This window comes from Oryzias melastigma, linkage group LG11, assembly GCF_002922805.2.
Source record: "Oryzias melastigma strain HK-1 linkage group LG11, ASM292280v2, whole genome shotgun sequence".
Lineage (NCBI taxonomy): Eukaryota > Metazoa > Chordata > Actinopteri > Beloniformes > Adrianichthyidae > Oryzias > Oryzias melastigma.
In genome coordinates, this window is record NC_050522.1 from 25,505,744 (window position 1) to 25,523,212 (window position 17,469).

Consider the following 17,469-nt stretch of genomic DNA (forward strand, 5'->3'; position numbering starts at 1 on the left):
TGATGGATGGATGGATGGATGGATGGAAGGATGGATGGATGGATGCTGGATGAATGATGGATGGATGGATAATGGACGGATAACAGATGGATGGATGGATAATGGATGGAAGGGCGGATGGATGGATGTTGGATGGATGATGGATAGATGATGGGTGGATGAATGATGGATGGATAATGGATGGATAATGGATGGATGGATGGACAATGGATGGATGGATAATGGATGGATAATGGATGGACGGATGGATGGATGGATGATGGATGGAAGGACGGATGGATGATGGATGCATGGATAGGACAGCCAATGTAAGGAGGGTTAGATAGCTACACAAACATCAAGAGACTTTTTCAAACAAATGACGAACTCATTCTAAAACAGTAGAAATGAAGTAATCGTTTCCCTAAAATAAAATCCTAAATCCCGGCCGCCTACAGTTGTGCTCCTCTGCTTAGATTACATAAATCTATTCAATCTAAAAGGTCCAGAGAGAGCGCCAGATTCCTCCTGGTTCTCTGAGCAGCAGCTCCGTCTGCATCTCTAAGAAGTCTTTGATAAATTCTGTCCTTCTGGGAAAAGTGAAGTTATGCAGGACAGTATGTGCAGGAACAAATGAAGAGGTCTGAGGAAGCACTTTGTGAGTCGGAGAACACGCAGGAACCAGCAGACGTGGTTCCACTCTCTCTGCTGTCGGATCAAAGACTGTGATCGGGCCGAGCAGCTGGCCGACGGGGGGGCTGTGATCTGTTACATCACATCAGACAAAGATGACATCATAACCACCAAGAATTTCACGGCTTCAACTGTGCAGATGTGCAGCTTGTTTACACACAAACAAACACATCCTGCATGTGAAAAGTGACACAAATATGACAAACGGCAGATGTTGGGTTCTGTGGAGAGGAACTTATCGTAATATAAACTAGAGAAGCTGCATTAGCTCCAATAAAGCAGTCGCTGAAGATAATGAAGCTTTTAGCTGAAAATGGTGACACAATTTACTTTAACTGCTGCAGGGATTTGCTGAAAATGCAAAAGCTATTAGAAAAATGTTAAATTTGCTTAAAAACTGGAAATCCTGTTAAATGTCGTAAAATTGCTTAAAAATCCCTAATACATGACAATTTAGCACAAATACATTTGCTTACATATGAGCTTGACTCCAAATTAGCCCCAAAAAAGCTATCTCGTTGCTTAAAAATGCTAGCTAATTTCCAAAATAGCCTAAAATTCCTCAGTAAACTAAAATAGTTAAAAACATTAGCCTGTTGCTAAAATGCAACTAAACTCTAAACTAGCCTATGAAAACCCCAGTATATAACAAATTAGCCAAAAATGCTAACTTGATGCTAAAATATTACCTAAACTCTAAATTAGCATAAAAACCATTAGCAGATGCCAAATTAGCAAAGCTAGCTTGTTGCTTAAATACTACCTTAACTTTAAAATTGACTAGAATTCCTTGTTGCTAAAATAGAAGCTAAACTCTTAATTAGCCTATAAAATCCTGAGTAGATTAGAAATTAGCCAAGAACACTAGCATATTGCTGAAATATTAGCTAAACTACAAATTAGCACAAAAAAACCTTAGCAGATGCCAAGTTAGCCAAAAAGCTAAAATATTCCTTAAATACTTGCTTAACTCCAAAATAGCCTAAAATTCCTCAGTAAACGTTGTTTCCTCAAAAACGTTAGCCTGTTGCTAAAATAGAGGCTAAAGTCTAAATTAGTCCACAAAATCCTCAGTAGATAACAAATGAGCCAAAAATGTTAGCATGTTCCAAAAATATTAGCCAAACTACAAATTAGCATGAAAAAACCTCAGTAGATAAAAAGTTTGCCAAAAAAGCTAGCCTGTTGTTCACATAGTATCAACACTCAATAATAGCCTAAAATCCTTCAGTAAACGTTTTTTCCTCAAAAACGTTAGCCTGTTGCTAAAATAGAGGCTAAAGTCTAAATTAGCCTATAAAAACCTCAATGTATAACAAATTAGCCAAAAATGCTAACTTGATGCTAAAATATTACCTAAACTCTAAATTAGCATAAAACCGTTAGCAGATGCCAAATTAGCAAAAACAAAGCTAGCTTGTTGCTTAAATACTACCTTAACTTTAAAATAGGCAAGAATTCCTTGTTGCTAAAATAGAAGCTAAACTCTTAATTAGCCTATAAAATCCTGAGTAGATTAGAAATTAGCCAAAAACACAAGCATAGTGCTAAAAATAATACCTAAACTCCAAATTAGCACAAAAAACCTTGGAAGATGCCAAGTTAGCCAAAAATCTAAAATATTCCTTAAATACTTGCTAAACTCCAAAATAGCCTAATAAACGTTTTTTCCTCAAAAACGTTAGCCTGTTGCTAAAATAGAGGCTAAAGTCTAAATTAGCCTATAAAAATCTCAGTAGATAACAAATTATCCAAAAGTGTTAGCATGTTCCTAAAATATTAGCCAAACTCCAAATTAGAACAAAAAACCTGAGTAGATAACAAGTTTGCCAAAGCTAGCTTGTTGCTCACATAGTAGCTAAACTTGATAATAGCCTAAAATTCCTGAATAAACTAAATTAGTCAAAAATGTTAGCATGCTGCTAATTTTGACATTTGAAGACTTTCTCATTCATTTAGTAAGGAGCATATTTCGCTCAATATTTCAAAAACTATCAAGTTTTTGAATATCAAAAGTACAGGCAGTAATGTTCTGAATGAGCTGAATGTTTTGGTACCAAGATGCTGAAATCACTGAAAGTGATTGAGTTTTTACGAGCAGAAGAATCCCTATGGTGTGAATGCTTACTAAGCAATCACACAACAAACGATAAAGTTTGAGGAAGTTTTTTGAAGAGAAACCCAACAGTAGTGTTAGAGATGTCTGCAGGATCAGACGCTCTGCAGCTTTCTATCCCTCCTCACATATTTGTGGTTGTTTTACGATTTGGCTGAATTGGTTCTTTCCTGTAGATCTTCACCGTGTTGCTTCCTTACAACACGAGCCAAAGACACGAGTGATTTACTCCAATGACAAAGGAGAAAATCTGTTCCTTTTAGGAGGGAAATTTCCTCTGGCGACTCCTTCATGCGCACCGCGTGACACAACACTCCAGAGTCTTCTTCATCATGGAGGATTTTCCACAGTCGAGCAGATCTTGACACATTTGAATTCTAATCTTTGCAAAAAAACCATATTTGTAGTCAGTTTCTTGCTGTCTCTCTAACAAATGACCAATCATGTGATAAAGCGTTGATCAGAACGGAAAGACTACGGTATGTGTCAAAGTAAGGCCCGGGGGCCGGATCGGGCAGTAACAAAAATAGTAAAGTAAAAAAATAAATTAAGAAGTTTCATTATGGATATTTATCTTTAAAATGTAACATATTTTCCACATCAATTGACCTGAAAATATTTAAAACAAATCGTCTTTGCCGTAAATCAAGTGTAATCAGAAGTTTTAAGCAGAGATTAGACATAAATGTTGGTGATATTTTGTGTTTTTTCAGAGTTATTTGGGTCTACACTACAAATAATTACGTCTCACTAAGTATTTTTGTATAGTTTCTAATTTAATTTTCTGATTCCAAAATAACTTGAAACAAAAGATCAAAACGTAAAACCTGAACTCCTCATTTGATGTTTTGTTTATTTTCGTTTGGCATCCATGTGATGTATTTATGTTACATTACAGATATATTTGGTTAAATACTTTGATTTAATTCAATGAGGCAGAGATAATAAGTTTTTTTGTTTTTTTTCCCTTTTATTTTCTCCAAAACTACAACATTATGTAATGTATTTTTGTGTGTTTCAAAAGTTAAATAAACAAATAAACTGAAATTAAAAAATAATTATTGAATTTTCATGAAGATGCAATGACATTTTTAAGACAAAAATCTTGAATAAATCTTGATGAGTTGTTTGACCTTAAAAATATATATTTTAAACAAAACAATTTGTTTTTACTTTACATAATATTTTTAGGGCTGCACGGTGGCGCAGTGGTTAGCGCTCTCGCCTCACAGCGAGAAGGCCCCTGTTCGACTCCCGGCTGGGACCTTTCTGTGTGGAGTTTGCATGTTCTCCCCGTGCATGCGTGGGTTCTCACCGGGGACTCCGGCTTCCTCCCACCGTCCAAAAACATGCTTCATAGGTTAATTGGTGACTCTAAATTGCCCCTAGGTGTGAATGTGAGAGTGAATGGGTGTGTGATTGAGGCCCTGCGACAGACTGGCGACCTGTCCAGGGTGTACCCCGCCTTCGCCCATCAGTAGCCGGGATAGGCTCCGGCACCCCGCGACCCCGAAAGGGACAAAGCGGTCAAGAAGATGGATGGATGGATGGATGGATAATATTTTTAAGCAGAAGTTTATGAGTGAATGGTGAGTGGACTCATTCAAAGTAACATTTGCTCAATTTGGGGAAACTGAAAGAAAGCAGTTATTAAATATAGATTTATGTTTCATTTTAATGACAAATTTATCTTAAATTGTTCATTTCTCAGATGATTTTTCAGATGATTATGGATGTAAAAATAAGGATAGTTGCATTGTTTTACTGCTCAAAATAAGAAAAAAATCCTAAATATACATACTTTAAAGATATAAAACTCTTTTTTTAAGACACTCAAGTGTTTATATGTAATTTCTAGATATACATTTGTCTCATCATAACTTATTTTAGAAATATTACCAAGAGATATTTTAGTAGTCCTGTTGGCAGATTAAAACAATAGAAAAATATCTGGTATTCAGTCATTTCTTCCAGTGTTTGTTCAGGTTCACACGATAATAATTGACTAATTACAGAACCTTTATGGTTCTATATTGTTAAAACCTTCCAGGTTTTTCTTCTCTTTTCCACCTGAACTCCTCATATCATCCCATCTGGATGCTCTGCCTCTCATCCCTCTCCCATCACTCCCCCATCCTTCTTGTTTTTTTTTCTCTTTATCGCTCCTCTGTCTCATCTATCTTACTCCCAGCCCATCTACAGCCTTTCTTTTTGACATCTCTCTCATTCTTGCCTGTCTTTCAACCTTGGTTATTTCCTCCATCTTTCACAGTGACCCTCACTCTTCCCCTCACATCCTCTGCCCTTATTTCCTTCGCTCCCTGTCCATTCCTTTCTGTATGCATTACTCACCATCAACATCTTCCTGTCTTTAGCTCACAGCTCTGTCTTACAACACGCCGTCTTTCACGGTTTCCTCGCATCTGACGAGCTTTTATTTGTAATGAACGATGTGAGACTTTCACACACTTATCTAATAGAATCAGAACTTTCAGATGTGAGAGTACTTATAAATATATACTATACACTATATTCAGAATACCGAACTTAAAAGGTCCAGTAAAAAGATGTTGAAGATCTACTGGATTCAATCGGGTTCAGATGTAAATGAGTGAAATGGGTTCAAAGATCAGATAAAACCATAATAAAGCTTGAAAATCGACGTTGAAAGTGTCATTTGTTGAAGCACAAAAACACAACATAATTTACTAATAATTTACTCGGTGAGGAAAGACGGGATGGGGTCTCGTTGACAAGGTTTAAGAGGAACGACTCAACATGGCGGCGGCAGGACAAACTCCTCCCCCTGAAGTCAGTGGAGAGGGGGGAAGGACCAGAGACAGAGGCTATTGTCAGGAGTCAGCCCTCTGTCTCCCCCTCTGGTCACCGGTGGGATCTCCTCGGAGTACTGACTGCACTACAGCTCCCAGCAACCCCAGCGCACCGTTCCTGGATGCTGCTCAGTATCTGCTTCTTCAGCTGCACACAAAGCCTCACTCAGTGTGAAGTATTGTTTGTGCCGCCCTGCCTGCATTACTGAGCGTTTCTATCTGGACCTGATCTCCTGCTTCATCTCTGATTCCTTGCTGCCTGCCCTGACCCTCACCTGGACTCTGACGTCTCGACTCTTTTCTTTAATGCTTGTGATTGACCTCTACCTGACTGACCCTGATTTATCTTTAAGGTCGGCCTGTTTGTGACAAATATTTCCAAATTCCCACACTAATCACTGACTACTAAAAAGCTTTGCAGTGTGTTACTATTTAGTGCACTGAACTTAAAAAGCAATTGGGAAATCATGCTCACGACTATGATGTCACCAATCTCACTGTGAAAATCTAAGCAATTTATGACGTCTATTTATGATTCTACTGTGTTCTGATGATGAAAACATTGTCGGTTTATTAAAAAACTACATTTGAACGCTTTTTTTTAAATTGTTAAAACGCAATGCATTGTGGTCTGTATTTGTCAAAGTAGTGACCATTAGAGCAGCCACAAACCATTATTTTAATAGTCGACCAATCACCAATTATTTTTTCTCGATTAGTCGACTAATCGGGTCATTCGCAAACTGGATGTAAAGCACACATCTTAACCATCATTAGCTTTGAACTAACTAAAAACTAGATATATAGCATTACCTGGGATAAGGCTGGAAGCTGAATTTAGCAGCGGAAGATGCTGAAATTAAAAGCTAAAAATGCTAAAGTTGATAGCCAGCTAAAATATTAGCAAGATGCCAAATTAGCCTAAAAAAAAAAAAAAACAACAAAAACTTAGGTTAGCCAAAACAGCTAGCATGCAGCTGAAATATTAGCTAAACTCCAAGATGCATACTGGTTTTCCCAAAGACTTCTGGTAAATTTCTAGTGCACTCGATTTTGGAATCGTACATTCGGACAGCACTACAAAATGGCGAACGCGCTATATAGTGAGTAACGAAAGAACTCGGACATATCTGATGTAAGCTAACTGATGGTCATGAGACGGAGAAAAGCAACACAACAGAAATGGAGTAAATCTGGTGTAAGGGTGGACTCTGTGAAAGGTGGATGGTACCATTTGTACCCACACAATGTGCACGTGACCTTCAGCTGTGGTCAGTAAGGAGTAGACTCACACCCTACTACCAACTATGGTGTTGGAGCTCCGTACGACACAAGTGTGTGTAACTTTCAGCGTCCTTACCAATACTTCACCATACCCCACACACAACAATGGTACAATGTATTCTTAATGATGTCCCTTAAGGTGGCCATACAAGTCTTAAGGGAACTTGACACTCCGGCGCTTCTCTGTGACCTTCAACCCAAAAACCCACAATATATAATCTATCTTCTCATCTGGATGTAAGGTCAGGTGAGAATAAAATAGTCACTCCTTATCAAAAGCTGTGGCCTGTGAGACACCATTACTCTAAAGAACTCTGTAAATATGGCCTTTTCTAAGTTTAAAACAAAATAGGTGAATTCCAAGTGAATTTCCAATGGGATGCAGTAGATCATCTCCTCCCACATCTCTCAGATTGGCTCGGTGGACCCTCTGCACTCAACTCCAGGATGTGCTTGAGCTCATCTGTGTTAGCGAGCGCTGCAGAGGCATGCATAATTACATGCTTTCTCAGCTGAAGGCATAGAGGGTTTGCTCCTCCATGCCAGCCTGCACCCCCCCTTCCACTGCCTCATCTGCAGAGGTCCAGTGACTGATTAAACCCCACCGGTGGGGACGTTTCCCAAACTCGGGTCATTATGAAGCTTTCCCTCTAAGCACCACTCGGATGACAATTGTTGCCAAGGACCAAAAAGGTGAATTGGATGACCAGCTGAGTCCGGGCCAAGCAGGAATTAAGGGGCTTCACACCTCTGCAGCGGGGCAGCTCCGCCTGCTGTGCTGCTGCCTCGGATGCAATTCTCAAATACAAACCAGTTGGGATACAAGGCCAGTTTAGTACTTTAAAGATACAGTATTTTTTGAACAGTAAGTTGCAGCAGAAAAAAATCCATAATAAAATATGATAAAATATGCAAAAACGTGACTAATGTAGTGGAAACACAGTAAATATCTTTGTCTGTTGCTGATCCCTTAAAGAGAAACAAAAAACATGTTTAAAAGGAGAAACAATGAATAAAAGTCATATTGAAACGTGAAATTCAGATTGAATAAAGTTGTTTGTTACTCAAACCCATTTTTGTGAGGTTTACTTATTGTTACTGTTGGTCCTAATTTGTGACGATTACATTTTATTCTTTTTTTTGTCAATATTTTGTTATTTTTATCCCTTCAAAACTTGAAAACATTTAATATCTTGTGCTTAAATTGATCTAAGATTACTATGCGTTTACACACATCCTCACATACGTATCTCAGCCTCAGTACAGACATGCAAATATGAAAATCATAGCTAAATCCAAACTTTGGAGGCATATTGGTTTAAGGTTAAAGTCCCATTAGTTGTCAAACACGTACATGTGAAAACTTTGTTCTTCACATCTTCAGACACATCTCAGGAACCATTTGGTGGTTTAACCCCCAAATCCAACCCCTTAATGCTGAGGGTCAAACAGAGTCTTTGGTCTGACTCAGTCTGGATTTGAACTCACGACCTTCCAGTCTCAGGGCAGACACTCTACCACAGGGCCACTGAGCTGTTTTAGTCAGCCTCACTCGTGTAGGCCCTAGTCACACTCACCTGTACTTGGTGTTGACCTGTACGGGTGCTGCATGTTTTTGGGTTGTCACTGATGAATTTAGACCAGAGGTCAAGGAGATTAGTTGTGGTGTCCCACAAGGATCTAATCTGGCCCCACTGCTATTCAATATCTTAATAAATGAATTTTTCAATGTTTCAAAATCTCCACGTAATCTCCAAAGTATTCATACTTTTTCAAACTCTAGTAGAAGCAAAAATCAAATTACTGCTAATCGTGATTAGTAATTAGGTTTTTTGCTTCTTACCTTTTATTTTTTTTTATTTTTATTTTTTTTATCAATGTTCTTAATTGAGTTTAATATATCTGTGATTATTATTTTGGATTACAGGATTTGGGGGTTAAAACAATAAAAATAAATCATACAACATGTCTGCATTTCTCCGACTTCCATCTTCCGTATGTGTTTGTTATGACTCATCGCCCGCAGCACACCCATAGAAAAAATGTGCATGAACATTTTTTCAGTTTATTGATGCGACTTTTGATATTTGGTGCGGGTCACCTGCGTAGATTTGCCCATTTTTCACCTGCGGACAGCTGGTATCCACTGACATTTGTGTTGTTGTTTGTCCAACGATGCATCAGAATGATCTAAAATATCCTTAATTCCACTTTACAACATTTCCATACAGCTTTTTTTCAACCGACTCACAACACTAATCAGTAATTCCTCATTTCTTTGACAGAAATAGGCTGTCAGAGAGCATGTAAATCAGGATGACGTTGGAGGAAAGTCGTCCATGCAGGTGCAGGAGAGTCCGACCGGCTTTCCTGTGTGCTGCTGCCTAATGGCATCAGGTGCTGCTGTCTGCAATGATTAGTGCAGCGCCCACAGTAATGGCCTCTGATAACAGTAATGGATCAGCCCACAAACACTTAGCTCAGTTTACTCTCCTTAATGCCCCTCACGGTCCAGCCTTCAGCAGCTGCCTGTCCGTCTGCGCAGCCAATGGGAGCGTTGCATTTCAGAAACACTGAGGGTCCCTTCTTTTAATAAATGTGTTCGTTTTTTATTTCTAACTATGCATTTATACATATTATAAAGAAGTAAAACACTAACCAAATCTAACTGAGAATTCATTTTTAAGACAAAAATTACTTACTTTACTTCTGAAAAATGTATTCAATAAGATTATTTTTCTTGCAGAACAGAAATACATGAAATACTTTTGTTTTTTGCTTTCTTCAGATTCCATTTCTGCATAGATTCTCCTCTTTTCTGGTTATAAATCCCTGTCTACCTGCTCCTTCTCACCTGTCTGTCCGTCTGCAAGCAGCTTAAGGGTGGCCTAACCAAAACTACCTAAAATAAACAAATAAACAAAGAACTAAGACTACCAAACCCCAAACTAAAATAACAAAACCCAGCAGTGTAAGACTGCTGAGGACAAAGGAAATTCGCATTTTGTGGGATGCTAGGTTCTTTCTATATTTTTGTTTTTGTTCGTGGAAAAAAAAAATATATATATTATTAAAAGAAATGAAGGTCATGGATGCAAATTCAAAATTTAAAGGCTAAAGTAAGACTACGCGACTATGGTTTGATCAGTAGAAAACGAATCCAAATGGTTTTTTTACTGTTAAAGGTTGCCGACCCCCGGACTAGGCTGAATAGGTGGGAGTCTTCCTGTTTAACGGACTTTCGTGTGTGTTGACGCCGTCTGCACATATGTCCGTTTTTGTGTTGTTTGCGGTCGCCTGAGCTCATCTGTTCTGCTTTAACCTCCGATAATAGAGCGGGGAATACGAGGGGACTTCAGCCGGAGCAGGTGATTAAGGAAAAAATCCCTGCAAGATGGCGGCGGGGCCGTCGGCGGCCTCCTCTGGGTAAACGGTGGTGGGGGAGAGATGTGTGGAGAGGAATGGAAGTCTGGTGGCTGCTGTCGAGGACAAGGACGGAAGAGTTTATGACTTGGGGGGATTAACAAGCCCAAGTGGAAAGTTTTCTAAGTAGGAAAAGAAATAAACGGTGCAGTCATGGACTTAGCCTTGGAAACACGGCGGCAGGCGTTCCGCTGCGAGTATTACAAAGTTATTCTTCATATCCATGAGTCTGTAAATGTGTGGGACGTAAACCAATCTAGGATAGAAACAGGCTTTTAAAAAGGGAATTTATGGAATTTAAATGTGTTATTTGCATCTAATCTTAAGGAAAAATACTTCATGTTTCTTCAACCTGTGGAAACATTTCTCTGTTTATGGTGAAACCTTTTTGTCAGTCATCAAAGTTTCATAATTATTAGCATTAGACATTTAAAGTCCCGTTTCGATCATCTTCTGATCTATTTCTAAGGAGTTTCCAGTTATTTTTTAATCCAAAATAAAAAAACCTGAATCATTTTCAGAGACAGTTTCTGCAGGGCGGCAGGAGTTTGTTTAGAAATTTAACTTAACTTTGCAGAGCAATCCCGGCCCTTCTGAGAGCTCTCTGTTTACAAGCTCTTCCGCTAGCTTAGAGTCCCCAACCTAACACTAGTGGTTCAACAAAAATGGCGTGTAATATTGTTTCTATCCAGCTTAGACGAGGAAAACTAAGACGTTCATGGATCTATTTGTCTGGATCAGAATGGGGCGGAGCAAGGGCGCTTGTAGCCCCGCCCAGTGTATTTTCTAAGTCACAAATACAATCCTTTTCCTACTTTTTTTATCTGCTCCTGATTCACAACAGTTTAAATTGAAAATATTCAGATATGCAATTTTCAGCCAATTTTCCTTATTTTTGTCCATCATTAGAAAAATATCAAAACACATTAACTTCACTAAAATAATTAGTGCCAAATTGGCAAAAAACACAATTTTCATCGGAGTGGCTCTTAAGAACTACGGCCTGAATATTTATCCACTTCTCACTCGAATGTGAACCATCACAGTGCATACTGAAAATACAGCAGAACATCATCTGCAAAAAGTCGAGACAAAACCTTCTAGTCCCTAAACCAGATTCTCCCTCTGCTTGCACTATGAAATTTTGTCCATGAAAACAGCAAACACAACCAATGAGAAAAGTATTGTTTGTGCCATGCTACCTGCATTACTGAGCGTTTCTATCTGGACCTGATCTTCTGTTTCTGACCCTGCTCTTACTCTGATTGCCTGCTGCCTGCCCTGACCCTAGCCTACACAAGTCTAGAGTCTTCCTGGATGATCCCATGTTCCTGATTGATCCTGATTTGGCTTTGTGGACTCTTAGCTGTCTGAGCTAATAAACCAGCTGCACGTGGAACCAGCTGCATCAGTGTCTACGTCGGTATCGACACCAATTTGGCACCGAGTTTCAGTACGCATCCCTACTGCTTACATCAGAAACCAAACTCCTGGTCCGGTTGTACGGAGACCAAACGGTAACGGGGCTGGAGTCCATGTCACTAGAGTTTCTTTCCATAAAACACAGCAAGAGAAACAGTTGATCTAAAGATGGGAACACCCTGTTTGGGGTGTAGACCTGTTCTTCAACCAAAAAAACATGCTGTTCCTCCAGAAAGAGAGGTTCAACTAAATTCAGTCCAAAAGTAAAGTTTAAAAAGTCCAGAGTCTCTACGAAAACATCATTATTCCTACCTGGCAAAGCCCACTCCTCTGCTGACTCCATTGGCATCCCTCAGTATCCTCGTGGAGATAACGTGCCCCAGGGGTTTGAGCATGTTCTCCAGCTCCTGCTCGTCCATGGACACCGGCAGATTGGAGATGTACAGGTTGGTGGGGTCCTGCTCTTGTTGCTGTGATGAGAAATGAAAGAAGCATTAGAAAAAACAACTTTTCATGTCTTCTCAGAGATGGGAGATTTCCATCAGGTTTGCATCACAAGTCATTGTGTCAGACGGCAAAGTGTGAAATCCAACTTTTGATGTGGTCACATGGCATTTGGCCTCTGAGAGAAACGCGTTCGCCAAATGCAATATGGATAGATTGAATAATTCACGGCGCCTCGGGCGGCTGCTGCTCCTTCCGTGAGTCTACAAAGCTGATGGAAGGGTTAAGTCTGAGCATCAGAGGGCGAGCGGCGAGCTCTGAGACGGCCCATCAGGCCTGAACCAGACGCTCAAAGTCATAGACATGTATATGGAAGGATGTTTGGAGCAATTCACCTTCCAAGATTAAGCACACAGTGTAATCCATAATACTAATTAAGAATCATGACGCCGGAGGCACAAAAATACACTTTTTAAGTCACATTAAATCAATTCTTCCTCCAGGTAGTAAATGACTCATCCAGTCAGACGACCCATGGAAGCCGTTCTACATTAACAACAAACTTTTTTAAAAGTTTATCTCATAAATTGTTTTGGTAAACAATTTATTTTTAATCTGCATGAGAATACATATTTATAAACACGTAAATGATGCTTCCACTACTAGTTCAACACATGAATCCATTATAACAGTCCTGATGAGTATTCAAGACCTTCTCTGATGATCTTTTCATCTACTTTCAAAGCGTTTCTAATGGTCGTTTTTAGCGTCATTTTCTAGGACATAATTTCTGCAGAGCAGCAGGAGTTCATTACAAATTGGGGGTGGGGCTGTTGGCTGGGAGCAAGTCCGCCCCCTTCCCAACGCCCATAATTAAGAGCTCTCTGTTTACACTCTCTCTCGCTAGCTAGCACCTCACACCCCTGAACAAACGTTAGCGGTGCAGCAAAAAATGGTGGGTTAGAGTACTGGGCTCTGTTCGCACCTGGTACTGTGTTTGGTACCGCTTCAGGTCCAGTACCGCATCTGGTACCAGTTCGGGTCCAGTACAGCATTTGGTACCACATCTGTTGCTGGGTTAGGTTACTGGTATTGATATGCGTCCCATACCAGGCCCGGTTTGCATCTGGTGGCATGTCTGGTACCAGTTCAGGTCCAGTACTGAATCTGGTACCAGTTCAGGTCCAGTACTGAATCTGGTACTAGTTCAGGTCCAGTGCCAAAGGTGCTAGTTTGGTTTCAATACCACATTTGGTACTTTATCCGGTAGCAGGTTAGAGTACTGGGCCCAGTTCATGTCTAGTACTGCATCTGGTACCAGTTTGGGTCCAGTACCACATTTGGTACCACGTCTGTTGCCGGGTTAGGTCACTGGTACCGGTATGCGTTGTAGTACAAGATGCTGTACCGGACACCAAGCAGTACCAAACGTGGTACTAGACCCGAAGCGGTACTGGATGTAAACTGGGCCCAGCACCGGTACCATAACCCGACACTGGACATGGCACCAAATGCAATACTGGACCCAAAAAGGTAACAGACGTGGTACCAGACAGAAACTGGGCCTGGTACCGCGTCTGTTACCGGTTTGGGCCCAGTGCCGGGTTATGGTACTGGTACAGGCCCAATTTGCGTCTGGTACCGGTTTGGGTCTAGTAGCACGTTTGGTGCTGTTACGTGTCCGGTACCGCACCTAGTACCTCGCCCGGTGCCAGGTTATGGTACCGGTACCATGCTCAAGTACTGGTACTGGACGCGTCCCAATGACCAGTACCGTACAACATCTTCAGGGTTGTGGACCTTTGACTTTATGAACCGCCACCACGTCAAAAACGATGAGTTGGAGTTCGTAACCCTTCTGCTCTGCTGGGCTTGTTTACATTAAAAGTGGGTCATCTGGACCCCAGAAGACCAGGCGCTGAACTTTGTTTTAATGATTGTTGATCTTTACTGGTGTCCAATGACAGACATGAAGTCTTGTCCACCTTCGTCATGGAAGGACTAACACCTCAATGTGGGGGTGGGGTCATCTGGACCCCCTGAGACCACGAGGGTCAAACCAAACGTCAATATGTGACATTGCGGATGAGAATTTGTTGTTTCTCTGGGTGTTTTTCAGACTCCATCATGACTTCTACAGTTCTTCTCTTCTAAACTTCATTTGAATATTCTTTACCTTCCAGAGATTATATTTCACTCACAAACATCTGGCTCGTCCCTTTAGAAATGTGTGATCTTCTGGGTTGAGGAAAGTGGAGACGGGTCTTTATCTAAATCCACAAGCCGCTTTGCTTTCCGGTATTTCCGCCTGACAGTAAAGACAGGTGAGATGGAGGACAGGAAGTGTCTCCACCACTCTCCTCCATCAGAAGAAAAGACCATCGTCCTGATTAATGAGCCTCCCTATCTGACAGGACACATTTGATCGGACTGAAACCTCTGGGACGAAGGTGATGGAGAAGACGGCGGCGTTTTCTCCTTCGACCAGAAACTTAATTAGCGCCTGAAGTCCTCCGTCCTCTGCAGGTTGGTTTCCTTTAAGTTCTGTACAAAACGAGGGATTTGTAGAACAGAGGATTTGCACCCGAACGAGGCTTAATTAAAACCACCTATGAGAGCGCACGTGCACGTGTCACTCTCCAGCTAAGTCCTCGGAGAGCCGGCGGCTTTCCTGGTAGGGAAGACGGTTTCCAGAAAGCTTTAAATGCAGAGAGGAGGTCCGGATCAAAGAGTTAACCGTCTGATTCAGGTTTTCTATAAGCGTGAGAGCGTATGCGGCTGATTGTGGAGGCGAGGATTATCACAGGGAGGCCTCCTCTGATCACGCTAATTTTCTCTTTGATGACGTTCCACATCACAAAGCCTCACGTACCCAGAAGACCAGGTTAGGGAGACGAGCGGGAATGGAAGTGTTCTGACAGGAGACGGGCCGGACCGCTCCGCCGAGAGAATTATGTCTGAGGTGTTTTTTAAATGTCAGAACTCCACACAGAAATAAGACATTCACGCACGTTTCAAACATTCCTTTCTGCTCCTGCGCACTTAAACCTGAAAAAGTGCTTGTACTTCTGCTGGCGTGAGCATGAGGGATGCGTTGGCTGTCTTCTGATTGGTCTAATTTGAGGATGACGACGCCCTCTAAACTCATGTAGACAGTAAAGTTTCAAGCTCCATGCAGCTACTTAACCAGTGATGAATCTTTCTGGAAGCTTGTTTACCAGTAAAACAATAACAATAAAAACATTCAATGTATACATGGCAGTTTGAAGGTTTTTTTTAAATAGACCAATCAGAGGAAAGTGCAGCTCTCTGTCTCCGCCCCCAATTGTCGATTTTCCACTTCCATGCACAAAGTTGCTCCGTGATCACCACCAGAGGCACCGCCAGCGTACATGACCAAATTGTTGCGCGCACTGAAATTATGCTAGCGCACACGCATCACTCGTGCTAGAGGGGTTTATTTTTTTATTTTTTATATATGTAATTTTTTACTCTACAATTCATTTTTTTAAAAATGGAATTTATAATTTGTTTGCTTCACACAGTAATTTTCTTAAGTTTTGTTCTTTAAATAGTATTTTTTCGCTTTTTTTACTATACATTGTATTTTTAAAAGACATTTTTTTTCTTTAAATATTATTTTTTTAGTTTCTTTTACTCTGCAATGTATTTTTTTTAGCTTTTTTCTTAAACAGAATTTATACGTTTTTTGTTTACATTGTAATTTTTTTAAGTTTTCTTCTTTAAATAGTATTTTTTTCATTTTTTCTTAACTTTAAATATTATTTTTACGTTTCATTTTACTATACATTGTATTTTTTTAAGACATTGTTTTTCTTTAAATATTTTTGTTTTGATTTTTTCTTAAACAGAATTTATAAGTTTTTTGTTTACATAGTAATTTTTTTAAGTTTTGTTCTTTAAATAGTATTTTTTTCATTTTTTCTTACTTTTAAATATTATTTTTAAGTTTTTTTTTAACTCTTCGTGGTATTTTTGTTCCGTTATTGTGGGTCTCTTACACTCTCTGCTGTCAGGCTGTGAATCGAGCGGAAATGGAGATGTCATGCTTCAGTTCCATTAGCGGTATTATTGCAATATCGTTCTTTTTTTATAGAAACGACCACGGCCGTCCCCTTGCCGTTGACCGGTGCGGTAGAAGGTTAATGGGACGGCTCCAGGCTGTGCTGGCGTTTTGATGAGCATAATTCCTTCACCTTGCCACCAGGAGGACAGGAGGGGTCTGACGGCGTGGGGGGCGAGCGACGTGTCATTTCCTGCTGACGGATGGCCCCGTCGCCGGAGCTGGCGGTTATTTCATTCCTACACCCTGCTCTGTTTACCTGACTGTAATTCGGGAGAACATTAGCGTGCTACGGGGGACGGGGAGCATTAGCGGGGAGGAGGGAGGCGGGGAGCGATGCTGAGCGAGAGGTTAAAGAATGAAAAGATAAAACAGCCGAGCTGAAAGGAGACGGCGGCGGCTGACATGACAGGCAGATAGAAGACATTAAAGAAAGCCGTGTTGCTTTTTGACAACACTTAAAGAAAAGAGACGTCAGGCGGTGGAAGTCGGCTCGTGCCGTCGGGTTTCTCAGGGCTACGTTCCCTTCACCGACGGAGACAGATGCTGGTGCAGAGGCTGAATCTGTCCCTTCCTCTGTGGCTTTAACGCATCAGTCCTCTTTATCAATCCTCGCGCTCCCTTCCTTTGACTAGTGACATCTCCTCATGCCTGCTCCTTTGTCCTTTCTCTCTGGATCTGCTCGGGAGATTAGAGATGTATCTGTAATTGGCTCTGCAGAGATCCACTCTAACAGCCTCTGCTTGTGGATCCAGCTGTCAGTCCTACGACACTCGACCCTCAGCTGTGTCGCTCTGGACTGCTGGGTGACGACCAGCAGCCTCAAGGAGAACAATTAAGGCTGAAAACAATGAAGTAGAACACTTAGAAAGCTGAAAGAGTCCTCCTGACGAGAACATGAACACATCTGACTGTGGGAGTTCAGAAAAGACGAGCAGAGCGGGAAAAAGAGAGGAAGGAGGTCAAAGAGGAGGTTCTACAAAGGAGCCGTGGTTCTGTCAGCTGGTCCGTCAGCTGGTCAGACAACAGCAGAGTCAGGAGGACAGCTTGGTTCTGCTTTGAAGAGCACTTCCTGCTTTCACTCCGGAGCAGAAGACTGCGTTTACACTGTAAAAAAGTGTTTCTGTGGAGTGTTTAATATCCTGTTACAGTTGAAGAGTTTTCTCTAGTTACTCCGGTATGAGGTGAGGTTC

At 40.9% G+C, this 17,469-nt stretch overlaps 1 protein-coding gene across 1 annotated transcript in view; it reads right to left on the reverse strand.

Moving 5' to 3' along the window:
- The window catches only part of LOC112162635 (RNA-binding motif, single-stranded-interacting protein 3), a 430,787-nt gene that overhangs the window by 106,885 nt on the left and 306,433 nt on the right, over positions 1-17,469 (reverse strand). Inside the window, exon 7 of the mRNA XM_024298468.2 lies at positions 12,061-12,218. Within this exon, the coding sequence (XP_024154236.1) occupies positions 12,061-12,218 (158 nt within the window). The remainder of the gene's footprint in view (positions 1-12,060; positions 12,219-17,469) is intronic.